Genomic DNA, 16536 nt, shown 5'->3' with positions numbered 1-16536 from the left:
CAGAACTTTTTCTTTATTGAGACATCCTTCTCCTTTTGTTATGTAATGACACTTTATTCTTCTGATTCTGCACTTTATTCTTTTATATGCTCCTTTGATTGATTCCATTGTTATAAGTTAATTACAATTGATGAAGAGTAATGTTATATATAGTCACTTTTACGTATTTTCTGTGTACTCTACTGATGTGATTGGCTGCATCAATTTTTTTTAATACATAATCAATCACATCACTGGAGTGTACAAAAATGACTACACATAAAATTTTTAATTAAAAAATATTGAGAGAACGATGATAAAAACATTATAAATATTTTTTTATGTTTTATTTTATATTTATTTTTTATAATTTTGTACATTTTGATATCATTGCATAAATAACACGTATCGAACACCGTTGATGTTGTTACGTTGCGCCTTCATCGATCATAATTCAGCCACAAACAAAAAGGGTACTACGGCATACAAAAATACTAAAAACACAGACAAAAAGCCCACGCCCACTGTCGTCAGGGTTTCTCTTTCTCCCTCTCCGCTCTGTTGGCAGTTGCACAGTCTAGGGTTTTAAACTCTTTGCCGCTGCAGATTGAGTGAACAATGACGACTGTGGTTCCGACTTCCGAGGAAGATCCTGCGCTCGCCGTTGTCCGATTCACTTCCGAGCTCGCCTGGGCCGACGCCGGCCTTGAGGTATCGACCTCTCTTCTTTCTTTCCCATACTTATAGTATACATATCCATGTGCATACAAATCTACATGTGTGTATCCCAAAGATTATGCATCATGTGATTTAGATTTGCTCCTCGGTTTTAGGCGATTTCAATGAAGGAAGAATTTATTCATTTAGATTGAAGATATTTGTGTACATCTGACTTCGCTTTGGGGTTGTGGAAGTTGTTTTTTCTTCCTATACTCATTAATTCGATAATCATGCATTTGGTTACCGAGAGGATGTGGAAGATAAAAGGAAATTGTGATATAGAAAGACAAGGTTCTCGTATAATTTCACTGGGCTTGTATGGATTTGTGGCATGCCTGCGTTTTAACCTGTTTATGTTTGTTAAGATTGTTGCACGTTGGGAAAATTAGTGTTCTTAAAATGACACGTTTTCTATCAATATAATTTTCATTTACCTATAAAAAGATGGCCTGTCTCGGTAATTCGTCAGGTTTCTGAGCCGCAAGTTACCAGACTTTGCTTGGAAGCTCAAGAATGCATGGTAATGAACAAATGGCTGGAGTTGGCTTCACTGATGCTCACTTCTGCGGACTTGATATTCTCGAACGTGTCTGAGAAAGGTGCAAGTGTTCTCTTTTCAATGATATATATTATTGCAAATGATGTTTTGGAAGTGTTATGTGTCTGAAAAATAGTGTGAAGCACCATAGCTGATTTAGTGAGTAATATGTGCTGATGAGTTTTCTGTGGGTAACTTGATTTTCTGGAGCTTATTTTGAAACACTTAATATATGTAATTAGGGAGAGTAAAATAGTGTTGATCAGGTTTTTTTTTTTTTTTTTTTTTTTGTTTGTGGGCTATGCATAACTTGGTTGACTTGACAATTTTGCATAGGCTTTATAAGATTGGCATGGAGTCCTCACCATTCAAAAAAAAAAAAAAAATCAGATTGGTATGAAGTCCTCAAATATATGGACATGAAGCAAGATTATTTAATCAATAAATTTACAGGAAACATGGATATATTGCCTGCCAATTTGGTTATATATTTATGTCATGGTCAGTTCCGGTTATTGATTTTAGGTACGTGTTAATGGGTGTAGGGGCTTATATTCATACAATTCCATGTCCATTAAAAATTATATACCATATATCACCATTATAAAGTTTTAAAAATTGTTTATGCAAGAAAGAGTAAAGAATATAAATAGAGCTTATTGCTGCTCCCTTTTTTTTTTTCGAATTTATTTACTAGTATTTAATCTTTTTTACCCTGATTACTAGCAAAATACTTTGGAGTCTTCAATAATGATCAGATGTGCAGAATTTTATTCTCTCTCTCTCTCTCTCTCTCTCTCTCTCTCTCTCTCCTTTTTTTTTTGTTTTTTTTTTTTTGGGGGGGGGGGGGGGGGGGGGGGGGTTGGTTTAGGATTATATGCACCAGCTTCTGATCACTTTACTTTGGGATGGCGTGTTTCTTTGTAGTTTCTTGGATGAATTATTTTGAATAAGCCTGCCATAATTTTGAGGCAAGCCTTGTAGCACAGATAAGATGATTTACATTGAATGTTGTGAACTATGTGTTGGACGGTGTGATTTCATTCAAATTCATTATCTAACATTTAGTGAGTTAAGCTACCAAAAATATTACATTATCATTCATATTAACAAGAATTACTTTCTTTTGATTTCTTCCTCAGATCTCGAGTGCATCTTCACTGTTATCTGTAATCTCGTTACCAAGTCTGAAAGTTCAGATGGAGAGCTTGAGATGGCAAAACTTATATCTGGGAAAATTACTCAACAACCAAATGATAAACCTGTGTTGCGGTTAAAAATGTAATGATACATTATTACTATAATTGGCTTGTAAAGTTTTTTAAGGCACTCCCTTATAGTTGTTCCTTTCTCCCTCTAGCTTGTTCAATTTATACAACCTACTGGAGAACCCATACAGCCAGTTCCATGTCTACATGAAGGCCCTAAATTTGGCATTCAATGGGAAAGTTACTGAACACATCGTTCCTTCATTCAAAAAGATGGATGGCTTCCTCAAAGAGTGGAATATCGGGATATCAGATCAGCGAGAGCTCTTTCTTACCATCTCTAATGTTTTGAAAGAAAATAAAAGGTATAGGGGAAGGGTTTCTCTTGCACAAAAGTGAGACTAGTTTCTTTATTTACGTCGGATGGGAATGAGCCTTGCCATTCAAATTTACCACAATCCATTTTTAAAAAAATGGTTCTTACTTTCTAACTGTATCATCACCAATCTTTTTTCCTGATTTAACTTTTGTGTTTCTCATAATTCCAGCTCGGCAAAGGACTCTTTCAAATTCCTGACAAAATACTTGGCAACTTTTTCTGGCGAAGATGCAAATACAATGAGTGAGGCCAAGGAGGAAGCCGTGCGTGCAATTGTGGAGTTTGTGAGGGCACCTGACATGTTTCAGGTATCTTACACTCTTAATGAACTCGCTTTATTATGAGATTAAATGTGCTGGTTACTGTTTTCATGTACTCTTTGTATTGTACGTTTATATGCTTCATCAACATAGAATTGCATGGTTGATAAGTTTACTTACCGGTATGAAAAGACTTTCTTCCTGGTAGACAGGTAATTTAATATAGTTCTTTCAACTTTACCATGCTGCTTGGCCCTCTCTATTTCTGTCAGATTTCAAGGAAAAAGGAAAATTTTGTTTGGTTTTGTTGTCAATTTGACCAATGTGAAACATTTATTTTGTATAATTGAAAAAAAATATTTTAGTGTTTTTGTGCCGTGACCTCTCAAACAAATAATGTTTGTAACACTTTTGCAGTTTGTGGTAAATGTGTTCATTTTCTTCACTTAATGCTTGGGTTGATGGCTTATACTGGAGTGGGTGGTACATAGCTGTACTAGCAAGTTGGGTATAAAACCTTCCCCCCTTCTCTTTTTTTAAGGAAGTAATTGTTTATTAAAAGCCTGGTGAGAATGCAGTCATGCCCAAAAAATAGCTCGCTTAATGTTTTTTTTTATAAGTAGCTACCTTGATGTGCCAATATGAAAACATTACGTACGTGATTTAGTCATGTTACAAAAGGCCAAACTAGCCTCAAGTACTTTAAACATTTTAACTTGTCCAGCTTAACACAAACTCCCTACTTGTTTGGGCTTGGATGTTTTTTAAGTGTTACTGACACTTTTTGAAAATGGAACCAAATGAAGAAATATTTGGCCTTGTGGTGCCTAGGTTTTTCCTAGATCTTGGATTCTGATTTTTCAAGTTCTGGAATGGAGTTGGTCTGTATCATTTATTTATTTTTTATAACTTCTCCATGGAGAAACAAGGTTTTTGTGATATGCCTTTTTTGTGGGTGAATCTAACCAAAATTTGGTCTTGGTACATTCACTGTTTGTATGTTTCTTGGTCATCACAGTAGTTTTTTCCCCTCTAAATGCATCAGCATATACATTTCTTTCATATTTTCTATCAAAGATTTTTGATAGCTCAGGAATTGACTCTATTTTCAACATTGCAGTGTGACTTGCTAGATATGCCTGCTGTAGGGCTGTTGGAGAAGGATGCTAAAAATGCATTGGTATATCAGCTTCTCAAAATCTTTCTGACTCGGAGGCTGGATGCCTACTTGGATTTTCATGCTGCAAATTCTACTTTGCTCAAAAGCTGTGGTAAATTATCAGTACTCTGTAAATTTGATGATCTTAGCTTTATTAAACTTTACAGAACTTAAAATCTAGCCTGGAAAATGCTCCTTGCAATGGTTTAGGTCTTGTTCATGAAGATTGTATCACGAAGATGCGGTTAATGTCACTTGTGGATCTCGCCTCTGATGAATCTGGCCAGATTCGTTATTCTGTTATCAGAGATACACTCAGAGTAAATTTCTCTGACTTTTACTCTTTCTGGTTTTGCTTTTGCATCCTGGTTAACCATGTTTGTGTGCATTGCAGATTAATGATGATGAGGTGGAATTGTGGGTGGTTAAGGCAATCACTGTTAAGTTAATTGACTGTAAAATGGACCAGATGAATCAAGTTGTGCTTGTGAGGTGTGTTCTCAGCTGTGTCTGTGTGTGATTGATTTGGCTTTGATTGTAGCAAGATCTGATTTCTGTACTCTGGCTAGTTGGCTGTGATTTATTGTTGACGGTCAGCCAATAACGCTTGTCAATTTCTTGTTTCTTACCGAGTGAGTCTGATGTGCAGCCGTTATACTGAGCGTGTGTTTGGGCAGCATCAGTGGGAAACAATTCAAACAAAGCTTGGAACATGGCGGGTAAAAATATCTCCCCCTGCTTTCTTTCAAATAGATATATGCGCCCTGATATTTAATTACTGTATAAGGGAAAGAAGTTTGCGGCTGCTGTTTAGCTGTTCTCTAGTACATGTCAATTTGATGTCTGTTTAATAAAGAAAAATCATATCTATCTTGGAGAAATTTTGTAATTTGTCATTAAGTGGGAACAATTTTGAAGGTATTGTGTTTGCTCTGCTGGAGTGAATCGTGTGAGACACTTGGTTTTCATGTTGACTAGCTGGTCATTCTGTCCTTTGTTTGTGGGAAAATGATAGGTTCAATAATTTTCTCTTTTAAATGCATATGAAAATTAATATCATTACTTGTTTCCATTTCCAGGCTAATATTGCAAATGTTATCAGCACCATTCAAGCTAACAGGGTCGTTGAAGATAATACACAGGCAGTGCAGGGCTTGATGATTAGATAAAAATCTTTTTCGATCAACTGTTTAAAAGATCATTCAGATAGGCTGATGTGGTGGTGAATCATGAGCTCGTGGTTCCAATTTTTTCCCCCAATTTTGGAACCTAGCCCAAAATTTAACTAGATTTTTCTTAAGAGATGTCAGTTTCGTTCATTGTTGATTCAAGGTCTATTAACAAAACTTACCTGCTGCGTTTGCTTTCTTTCTTTACAAATCAGCATGAAATATTTAAATCGGGATTTGTCTCCGAAAAGTGAGACACGCATTTTAGACTTTGTGGTACATTTAGAAAATTAGAAATCCTCAACAGTGTATTATTAGTGCTGCAATGGCTACAAGTGGATGGGTTGATTTGTCTCGATCAAATGAGTTCTTTCAGTATTTTCTCAAGCCTTGATGCAAGGGGTGAGATTTGGCCGGTCGGGGTCTGACCGAATGAAAATAAAAATATATATTTTATTATTTATATAAATAATTATATATAAGTAATTATTAATATATCACACTATTATATAAGCATTATATTCTTTAATGTATAACTATAATATATAGTATTAGTATATATTAATAATTATACAATTTAGTATGTAATTTTTATTTAATAAGTCACTTAATTTTAATTAAGTATTTTAAATTTTTATTTTTATTAATCAGTTAAAAAAAAGGTTGGACCGAATGAATTAGACCGGATTGATGGCTATTGGTCTGGTTCAGTCCTTAGAGATGCTTGGTCTGGTTCAGTTCGGAAAAAATGATAGATCGAAATTTCACCCCTAGTGGTATGATTATGCTAACACGAGAAGTTTCTTAATTTTTAATTTGTGGCGGTGTATCCAATAATGATACTACATTTCAAAGTAGACTAATGCATTTTTCTTTCATAACAAGACAACAATCAATCCATATCTATAGAGCTCTACAGATAAGTTCAATCAAATATATCACACCCGCCGTTGGCATGCGTACCGAGTTAAAAGTTTCGGAAGAGAGAGTGATTCGGAAGAGAGAGTGACAATGTAAAAGAAATTCATCCAAGAAAATAAGATTTTGTACCAAGCATGCTTCTTGGGTAACCTGACAATTTATTTACTCCTATCATAATGTTCCTATACATCTTATAAAGATTTAAGTAGGGAAAGGTCTTCATGATAATCGAACTCGATCTAAACATTAACAAATGTAGAAGAAGTTAGATGCGTATTTCAATTAACTAACCTCACTTATTAACAAGTATTTTAACTGACTGGAGTTTTATCAAGTATTTTGGACTACAGTGCAGTCCTTGGGGCTTGTAATTGTCTCCTCACTAAAGCTGTGTAAATCCCATCCTGGCTGAGGAGCTCTTCGTGGGTACCGCTTTCTGCAATCTGGCCATCTGATATAACTGCAACACTGTCTGCACTTTGGACAGTTGAAAGCCTGTGTGCTATTACCAGAACGGTCCTGCCCTTCATCAGAGAATCCATTGCATCCTACACATAGCATGAGAAGTGGGGTAAATTCTTGCGTCTGATAAATGAATGAGATAAGATTTCTTCTAATTATAGGTAAAGATGAAACCAGGAACAACTTGTATCTCTGTGTTTTGTTTTCTACTAATTTTCTCTTGCGAGAAATAAAAAGTGGTTAGCTATCTATAATTGCTCTCTTCAAGCAGCTCTATATATAGAGAAATGAAAGGTCTGTGGAAAGGATCAACGTTGAATATGCAACTTCTGGAATTATTTGGAATGAATAAAATTCTCAATCTAATCATTCTTGCTGCATGTCATTGCCAGAGGCAGTTCTGTCTGTCAGCGTATTTTATGGAATCTAACAGTATCAATAAGTTGCTTATGAAATGCAACAATTATAAGCCACTTGTCGAGACAGCGTTGGATAAGTTGGTCGCATGAGGACACATAATATTAGTAATTCATGGATTTGGAAAGTACAAGCTTTGTTGTGCATCTAAACTGTGATGTAAACCAAAGTTTCTACCTCAACTGTCGCATTCCTTTCAATTTTAAAAGGGTCCTATTTCTTTTCATCCCACCTAGAGATCCTCCAGTTTCTCCCTGCCCAACTATTTATCATTGTTGCTGTTCTTATTCATGCTAATAGATAATAAAACCATCTAATTTAGTGTGGTGATTGAACACACTGGAGCTGCTCAACATTCTTCTGTGAATGCTTTTCACTCCCTGCTGCCCCATTTTGGTCTTCTCTAGGTTACCCAAAGCTTATCCTCCCCCCCACCCAAAAAGAAAAACAAAATCTGCCATTCTCACCTGAACAAGGTATTCACTCTCAGCATCCAGAGCACTAGTGGCTTCATCCAGCAGCAGAACTCTTGGGTTCATTAATAGTGCTCTCGCAATTGCAACTCTTTGTTTCTGACCACCTGACAGCCTTACTCCACGTTCTCCAACGACAGTTTGATACTTTTCCGGAAACTTTTCTATGAATTCATGGGCGTTAGCCATTTTCTGTAATATTTATCATTTTATCAGATATAAAAGGGAGAAAATAAAATTTAAGTACATCCAATTGTCCAAAAGAAAGGAGAAAAGATTAACTCACAGCTACAGTTTCTATATCAGTACAGCTTGTGCTTCCATTGACCCCGTAGGCAATGTTTTCTTCAATAGAACAATTAAAAAGAACAGGCTCCTGACTCACGATGCTGATCTGTAAATTGACAAAATGCAGAAAATGAGTGTGTCAAAGAAACATTGTAAGACACAATAAGTGAAGAGAGCATAATTAATGGAAGATACAACACAAAATCTTTGTCGGATAATAGAGGAGCAGATATGCTATTAAATTCTACTAATTGCATGCATGGACGGAAAATAGAACTAAAATCACCTTTCTATGAAGATATTCGTGTGATATTTCCACTAGTGGAACCCCATTAAGCAAAATCTTTCCCTTGAGAGGGTCGTAGAACCTCTCAATTAAGTTTGCTATTGTGGTCTGCAATAGAGAATAATTCTAATGTTCAGAAAATGTATAATTTGCTTCCTCATTTGACATGAAGGCAAAAATGATGCAAGAGATAAAAATGAAAATGAAAAGTAAAACATAATAATATTACCTTCCCACCACCACTTGGACCAACAAGAGCAACTTTTGAACTAGGCCTCAGTCTTAAAGTTATACCCTGCACTCAAATCAGTTGGTGCAGAAAGAATCACAAGGTCAGCATTGTTAGAAGTCCTGCATGCTTAGTATTCCAATGTCAACACAAATAAAATCATAAAACCACATGCTTAAGCATGTTCTTACATTGGGTAAGGTGGCAGAGAAATAAGAAGATAAATTAAATTTGGATTCATTAAATAATTCAAAATAAGATAGGACTTCAGGACAACAAAGCGTCTTAACCCTAAATCCTAAAAGGGTTAGACCAATAGAGCCAATTCCAATGTCAAAGTATACATGTAAATTGACGGCAATCATAGCATTGATGCAAGTCATATTCAAAGTTCACAATGTAATCTGATCAAAGAAAAATATTACCTTCAGTATCATATGACTTGGGCGAGAAGGGTAAGCAAACCAGACATCATCTAATTCCACATCTCCATCTGGATTTCTGCAATCAATGCCACAAAATTATTGAGAAGAATAAAACTTAAAAATCTCAATTAGAAGATGAACACAAGAGGTGTTGTGATTTAACTGACCCCACAGGGCACTGATCTCCTGGTTTGGGCATGGCTGAGATACGATCCAGGAGCTGAAAAACTCTCCTGCTTGCTCCTGCAGCTTTCATCGTTGTGGTATATAATCCCGATAAAGCGGATACTGAGGACCCAACTGCGGGAACAAATTTAGCAATGTTATAAATTTATAGCAGCTATATAGCTTTTGTAGAGAATTGATTGAAAAAAAAAAAAGAAAAAAAAAAAAGAAAAAAGAAAAGAGAAAAGGCAGTTAAAAGCAACCAAGCAATAATATTAACAACATGCTACCTTTGGCTTTAGAAGACTGATTTAACATGAACTCAAACAATCAGATAAGGTGATTCAAACCAATTCCAAGCAGAACAATAACAGAAATCACGTAACTGACAACACTTATCAAATTAAATAGCCTATTAAGAGGCTTGCATTTTAAAAATGTTCCCCACCTTCAATAATCCTGAACAGGGAACCTACCACCTAGGCATTTTGAATGCCCACAATATTCTTTTACAGTATAAGATCTAGAATTTTGGCCACAGCTCCTAGAAATTTTGAAAGTTTTTTATGATCTCAACTAAGATAAAAACTGAAGTTGAACAGGATTTGCCCCTTGAGATACAATTTTGCAGGTTAAGGACAATGAAGGGAAGTACCTGTAAGGCTGTAAAGAATGAAGGATGTAAGAGAGCCTGCAGTCATAAAGCCTGTTATTGTCAAGTAAGCTCCATAAACCACCACTACAATGACAGATAATGTGGACGCCGCATTTAGTCCTCCAGAAAATAGACCAACTACTCTCTGTAGCAGAAAAAGCAAACTTTAAACACCCAGAAAATTTGCCCAACATATGTGCAGTCACAGCTTCCAAACATGTGTGTGTGTGTGTGTGTGTGAGAGAGAGAGAGAGAGAGAGAGAGAGAGAGAGAGAGCTGAGGCATAGATTAGTCAAGAAACTCACAGCTTGTCTGAGACCAAGCTTCAATGTATCATCAACCTTTTCTGAGTACTTTGAAATCGTGTAAGCTTCTTGAGCAAATGATCTGACCGTTCGAATGGCCCCAAAAGATTCCTAAGAGTCAATATTGCTCATGAAAAAGATCACTTTTAAATTAAAAAAATTGGCCAAAAACTTCCTAATAATGACTAAGTGGGTGGACATACGATAACAGAAGCATAGGAATCCAAGCAAATCTTCTTTGACAAATCCATTACCTCAGTTATTCTAATGGGGATACTAATTCTTCCCAATTGCACGGATGGATTTTATTTCTCTAAAAGTAGCTCTTCCATTTTTCCTTGCTATGGCCTTCCCTTAATAGAACTCTTTGAAGCTCAGCTTTGATGCTTTTGACTTAATCAAATCTTTAAATTTTTCCTTCCCATATCTAAGCCAGTTTTTAAATATCCTTTCCCCATCTTTTGTACCACCCTTACTATACAGGTCGCCATAACTTGAAACTCTCAAATTACCTTCTAGAATTCCTTTTTATTCCACTTTGACTTTGAAAATATTAAATACGCAAAAAATCATACCACATGGTCTCCAGTAGTATGCAATGAGCAATTAAAAAATAATTAAATAGCATATAAAATGTAATATTTTGCTTAGCTTACACACCTCTGCAATTGAGGCAGCCACTGCAGCTGCAGCTTGAGTTGCATGTGAAAGTTCGCGAAGATAGCGCCCAAATTTCCGAACAGCAACCGAAATGACTGGCACCACGGCCAAAGCCAACACTAAGCAGAAAAACATCCAATAAGAAGCATAGATACTAGACTAGCAAGCATTGGTGCAAGTAAACAAAACAATTACATGTTAACTTCCATGAAGATGAGAACATGAAGGCAATGCCAATTAATGCAGTTGTCAAATTTCGGAGTGCCTCAGAAAGATTGGTAGTTGCAGCATTCTTTATGATCTGCGTGTCTTCAGATAGCCTGCTTAGGAGTTCTCCCGTTCGAGTGACATCAAAGAATGCTATTTCCTGTAGCACAATGTAGGATCAACCATGTCAAAGGGTATTCAGCCATTCTTCCTTACCATGGCAAGTCTTTGTGAAATAAATCCGATGAGAAGAAAGAAGGCATTAGGATAACCCTCCTGGGCCCCTGGCCCATCAATACTAGTAAGATAACAACAGGTTTTCATTTATTAAGGAAAAAAAAAAAAGAAGTGACAACAGGGTTCATAAATATTTTCTAAAATTGAATTTCATTGTTTGTAATATAGGTCAACCCGGCACATTTGGAACTCATGCTAAAGAAGTTATTCACAGTTTGAACACGTATGCTAGATGAAAAACTTATACCCTGATAAACCCCAATATAACAATCAGTAGAGTAGTTTAGAAATCGGTGTTCAATATGTGTGTTTCTGATTAGTTTTGTATATCACAAATAGCTGTTCCAGGTTTTTATAAATTTGAGAACTAATGGTTCTAACCTGATGGACAAGGTGACTGAATAAGTCTTTTCTCAAACGAGCTACTACCCTTTCACTGGCAGAAGAAAACAACCATGCTCGAAGTGCTGTGCACAGAGAACTAAAAAGAAGCATCATCAATTAACAACAAACAGCACAAAGCTAATATATGCTTCGAAATATGATAAAAAGGATAAAAATCTACCAACACATACACAAACACAGGTTCAGCTTCACGTTTAAACTTAGATGGTTCTAACTGAACAAGTGCACTATATCATCCTTCTCATGAGGTCACATAACCAATAAAGCAATGTTTAATAATATCCACTTTTTTGCATAAGGCATGTTATTTTTAGGAAATAGATTTGATAGACATCTTGTAGAATAAATGGTTCGTTGTATTATATTGTGTTAAACTTTTACTTGTAGTGAAGCAAGCTGTGAGGTTTTAAAGTATACCACCAGTTTGATAGAAGTAAGAATTCTTGCTTTTCCCATTTCTAGTTGGAAGAAATTTGAATTTCTAGCCAATAAGTGAAGGCATTATCACATCGTGAAACTTATGGTTTTACCTAGCCAAGGAGAAAAAGATAGAAACTATAGAGATCTTATTTCTACTGTGTTGCCCAAAGCATGCTTCAGTTTATTGGACATTGTACATAATAAGTACTTCCGCAAATCTGTCCTCCATACGTAAACCAGTACTGGAAATTTTGATGAAAAGTGAATAAAAAGACATTGTTGGTCCTATTGGATTTTTATGTTTTTTATTTCTATACTTTCACAGTGGTTTATTTAATCATTTAGGTTTCCTTGTCAATTGCACCCTAATTGGATCTTTTTTTGGTAGTTTTTGTGATGTCAATCGATTCAATTGGTTTTTTCCCCTAACTAGTCAAGCACACACACCCTGTTTTCTTCAAAGTCTAGAGATGATTGACTGCAGCCAGCATTCCTTCAAATTACTGCCACTAGAAACAATATTCATTCTATTGGTAAATTTGATAAGAGTATATCATACCCAATGACAACTATGAGCACAATATACAATATGGTGTCCTTTATCGCATCCAGTGCTTCCGACTGCTGTTCAGGAGTTCTGATTTCCTTTGATACAATGTCTATTATCATACCACCATACTTTGGCTGCACAACAATAATCATGATACATCTTTAGAAAGGCAAAGAACTCAAAGAACCAACCAAGTTACATGCTAACATTTACTTTCAAACTTTTGATCTGTATTGTGACCCTATGTGGACTCATATCTTTCAGCATATCAGAAAACCTGAGTCAGAGAAAATCTTTCGCTAGGACATGCAACTACCCGCTTGCAAAAGGAATAACAATGGGAACAGCAAGATATTCATCATTTGGTAACTGAAGCATGTTTAAAACAAGCTAAGCTCACATAGGAAGTAATGTTGTTGAAAACAATATGTCAGTAGTGAAGAACTAGAGCAGTCCCAGGAAAGAAGCAAGATCCCTCAAACCGCATCAACGAAAAACATTCAGACAGAGAGGTCCATGCACAAGACTACTGTTTGCCAAAGTTAACTATGTCCATAGAAACACATTGTTGTCTAGGCTTCTTGGTGCTCATCTTTCAAACACCAGTGAAGATCAAAGGAGGCTTCAATATCTAATTAGAGCACATCCGCCTTAGTTTATGGAGAGAATCTCCATGCTTGTTAACTTCACCAACTTTGCTTCTGTATTCGTATCTGTCATATTATTTTAACTAAAATTATATCGTAGGATTGCTAACTAAGTTTTCACATACTAATTGGAGAAAATCCAAGAGAAAGGCGGATTTTAGGGAACTTTGGCTTGTGTAGAAAGCAGAAGTTGAGCTCACAGACATCAAATGACCTTGGAGTTGTAGTTTTCATTGTAATCTTCAATATGTCAGAAGAGTGTAAGAAAGATGGATGAAAAAGAACATTGGAGGAATATCTTCAAAGATGACATACAATCCTATGTGAAAACAGAAAGAAAACGATTTTGGCTAGAAAGCTTCTTCTGGATGGAGTAGTATAATGTTAGATATACTGGCGACAATGATACACCAAATGTTATTTTATACAGTCTGATCAATAGTAAAAAAAATTTCAATTAAAACTTGTATATAATCCATAGTATTTTTCCTCATAAAAAACTACATTTTACTTAAACCTCCAACTTATGCGGGATATAGAGATGAAGTTCCAATTTTATGCATTGGTCAATGACTGCGAGGCAGGAATAATCCAGAGGTATTTGGCAGTTAAATTAACAATCTGTTCACTATATCAGTGTTAAATTCTAATTAAGGCAATAACATAAAAACGAGAGAGAGCATGGCCACCCATGGGTAAATCAACATACAAGCAGAATATTTGATGTGGATGCCAACAATAGTGCAATGGTGCCAACAACTAGCTTCCCTGCATCAGGTTTTGCCTGTCAAAACAGAAGGATCTACAAAATTTAAAATACTTCTGCATCACCATTACGTTAACAGAAGACATTGCAAATTTCCCATTTACCAGTGACAATACTCTACAAAATCCAACATTCGCTGCCTGCATTTTACAAAACACAATAACTTTCTTGTGAAAAAAGGCTCTAAATCAGATATAAATAGAATTGTAGGGCTGAAAAATATGAGTAGCCATCACCTCTACTGCATCGCCATGCTCAAGGTCTGTCAAAAGTCCATCTGTGGATTGGTCTTCATATGCCTTCTTCTTTTCCTACATGATTTTTTTTTTTAAGAAAAAAATAATTTTCCCTTTCTTCTGGACTATTGAAAAGGAACTTAATAGTCGTCTTCCAATTAAAGATCTATCATCGTCCTTCTCAAAATAAAGTGCATATGCTATCCAGGCCTTCCAAGAAAAGGTAAGGTAAACAAGCACACAAAAATATGGAATTGAAAACTGAAAAGGTGCCGCATTTTTCATGAAACGGTAACTGAGAAAACCGGAAACCCTACGTAACTAAACCTAACAAAACGATATTGAGCATAGTAGCTATCAATCACATCCAACCCAAAAAGCGGGAGACACCAAATTTAACATTACGTATATTTTCAGTCCATTGGCCAAAAAATGACGGGGAAGATAAATACCCACAAGAAAAGGAAAAAAAAAAAAACGCGTATATATATACACTAGTCAAAACTCAAGGGATTTAACATATGATGAAGGGGAAAACAAGGAATGTCGTCACTAAATTCGGCAATCGAATGTAAACAAGTTCTTGATATGGGCATGGTAGAACAAATTCAACAAAATGATCCTCAAACATATGACTCCTAAGAGAATTAGAAAATAGAAATGACAGAAAGAAAGAAAGTTTAAAGCCAGAAGGAAGAAAACAAACCTCCTTATTCAAAAGAGAGGCTCTCTCACTTCCGGAGGAATCCAATTGCTGCTTCCTGCCCATTAGAGGAAACTCTGTAATGCGGGAAATGGAGGTGGGTCAGATAGTCGTTGGCAACGAATGCGTCAAAACTCGGAGCCTCGGACAGACATCACCATAAGCTGTCTTATTTAACCTCTCAGCTCAGAACCGGGGAAGTATTAACCAATGTTTTTGGAGAATCGCACCGTCCACGATGACATCAACTGCCACCAAACTCTCAAAGTTGACTTTATAATGCACGCATATATATATTCATGCATTTTTCTATCTTTTCGTGTAGTTTAAGTTCGACAAAATGAAGGGGTGTTAGAACATTGGTAATAGATTATGTACATGTAAAGAATATTTTTGATGAATTTAGATTTTGATTATTCTATTTATATAAGTTTTTATATTGGAATAGCTATTTTTTTATTATATAATAATAAAATAATATGAAATAAATTTGATTTTAACTATTTACATCAAATATATATATTGGATTATCTATATATTCATTATATAATAATGAGTAATTAATAATTAAAAAATTAATTTATTTTATTTTATCATGAAAAAAATAAGAAAAAGAATTTGAGGGAAAGAAATAGTGACGGTTGCATTGAAAGAGAAGAGAGGTAGAGTTGCAGATAAATAATAAAATAACAATTTGCTCTTTGTACAGTTAATATTAAATTTGATATTTTTTTTTACAAATATTATAGCTAAAAGTTACAAAATTTGCTAATGGCTAATCGGTTGCAAGTGAATTTCCTATCCCATAATTAAAAAGTACACCTGCTTTTGGATATAGATAATCTAATGAGACTGCTCTATAGGATGGTAAGAGTTTGATAAATAAAGCATGAAAAATTCTACTTATCATTTTTATATAACATTTTTTTTCCTCAATAAATATGTGGTGTAGGAATGATAAATAGAAAAATTTAATTAATTTAATAGGAATAAAATAAAAATAAAAATAAAATAAATACGATGCGTGGTGTATAAAATGATGAGCAGCAAAACTAAGCATATAAATCATACCTAATCCAACAGTTTAATTAAACTGATCAAATATCTTATTCCTAAGCTTTAGGTTTATGTACGTTGGGTTGGTAAGTTATAATAAAAATTTTCACTTCTAAATCACGCCGATCGTTTGTTGAATTTGAATCGTATGAGCTGAGTAGTGAGTTCGGATTGTACTAAATCAATCTTTAACTCGATCCATTTAATTGAATGGCTAGGTCTGCATATCTTTAAATCATAATTTCGTAATGAATTTTAAGAATGGTGTAAAGAGTTATCGATCTTGAATTAATCAATTGATGGAATGATATGCATAGCCGGCCAATAATATTGCATCATGATTGCACTCCATGCTATAAATTAAGTGAATATTTTGTCTTAAATTATGAATGATGACGAGTTTACTGATGGAAGGAATTGGAAACACCACTTCCATTAATTTGTACTATATTATATAATCGAAAAGGATCGGCACATTTATAATAATCGCTTGTAATAAAATTCGAATCCAAATAGTTAATTCTAGTTAATGTAAGACTTGATAGACATGAGACATCATCGATCATATCCTTCAACTCAATACAAACTAGTAAACAAGCCAAATATAATTT

At 35.1% G+C, this 16536-nt stretch overlaps 2 protein-coding genes across 2 annotated transcripts; one reads left to right on the top strand and one right to left on the bottom strand.

Moving 5' to 3' along the window:
* Positions 1-464: 464 nt before the first annotated feature.
* Positions 465-5775, top strand: LOC122307649 (eukaryotic translation initiation factor 3 subunit M-like). The gene is made up of 10 exons (XM_043120668.1): positions 465-690; positions 1169-1298; positions 2380-2518; positions 2598-2810; positions 2994-3132; positions 4205-4355; positions 4454-4563; positions 4638-4735; positions 4893-4962; positions 5323-5775. Exons 1-10 carry the CDS (start codon positions 598-600, stop codon positions 5410-5412), a joined length of 1233 nt encoding a protein of 410 aa, XP_042976602.1. The 5' UTR covers positions 465-597; the 3' UTR covers positions 5413-5775.
* Positions 5776-6471: 696 nt separating this feature from the next.
* Positions 6472-15129, bottom strand: LOC122308087 (ABC transporter B family member 25-like). The gene is made up of 17 exons (XM_043121257.1): positions 14873-15129; positions 14167-14241; positions 14035-14070; positions 13874-13948; positions 12527-12651; positions 11524-11623; positions 10894-11065; positions 10699-10817; positions 10039-10149; positions 9734-9878; positions 9081-9213; positions 8914-8989; positions 8489-8554; positions 8260-8367; positions 7972-8079; positions 7680-7877; positions 6472-6881 (listed from the first exon to the last, which is right to left on the bottom strand). Exons 1-17 carry the CDS (start codon positions 14933-14935, stop codon positions 6678-6680), a joined length of 1914 nt encoding a protein of 637 aa, XP_042977191.1. The 5' UTR covers positions 14936-15129; the 3' UTR covers positions 6472-6677.
* Between the last annotated feature and the right edge of the window lie 1407 nt (positions 15130-16536).

Source organism: Carya illinoinensis, chromosome 4 (assembly GCF_018687715.1).
Source record: "Carya illinoinensis cultivar Pawnee chromosome 4, C.illinoinensisPawnee_v1, whole genome shotgun sequence".
NCBI lineage: Eukaryota > Viridiplantae > Streptophyta > Magnoliopsida > Fagales > Juglandaceae > Carya > Carya illinoinensis.
This window is presented reverse-complemented; position numbering and strand designations above follow the sequence as displayed.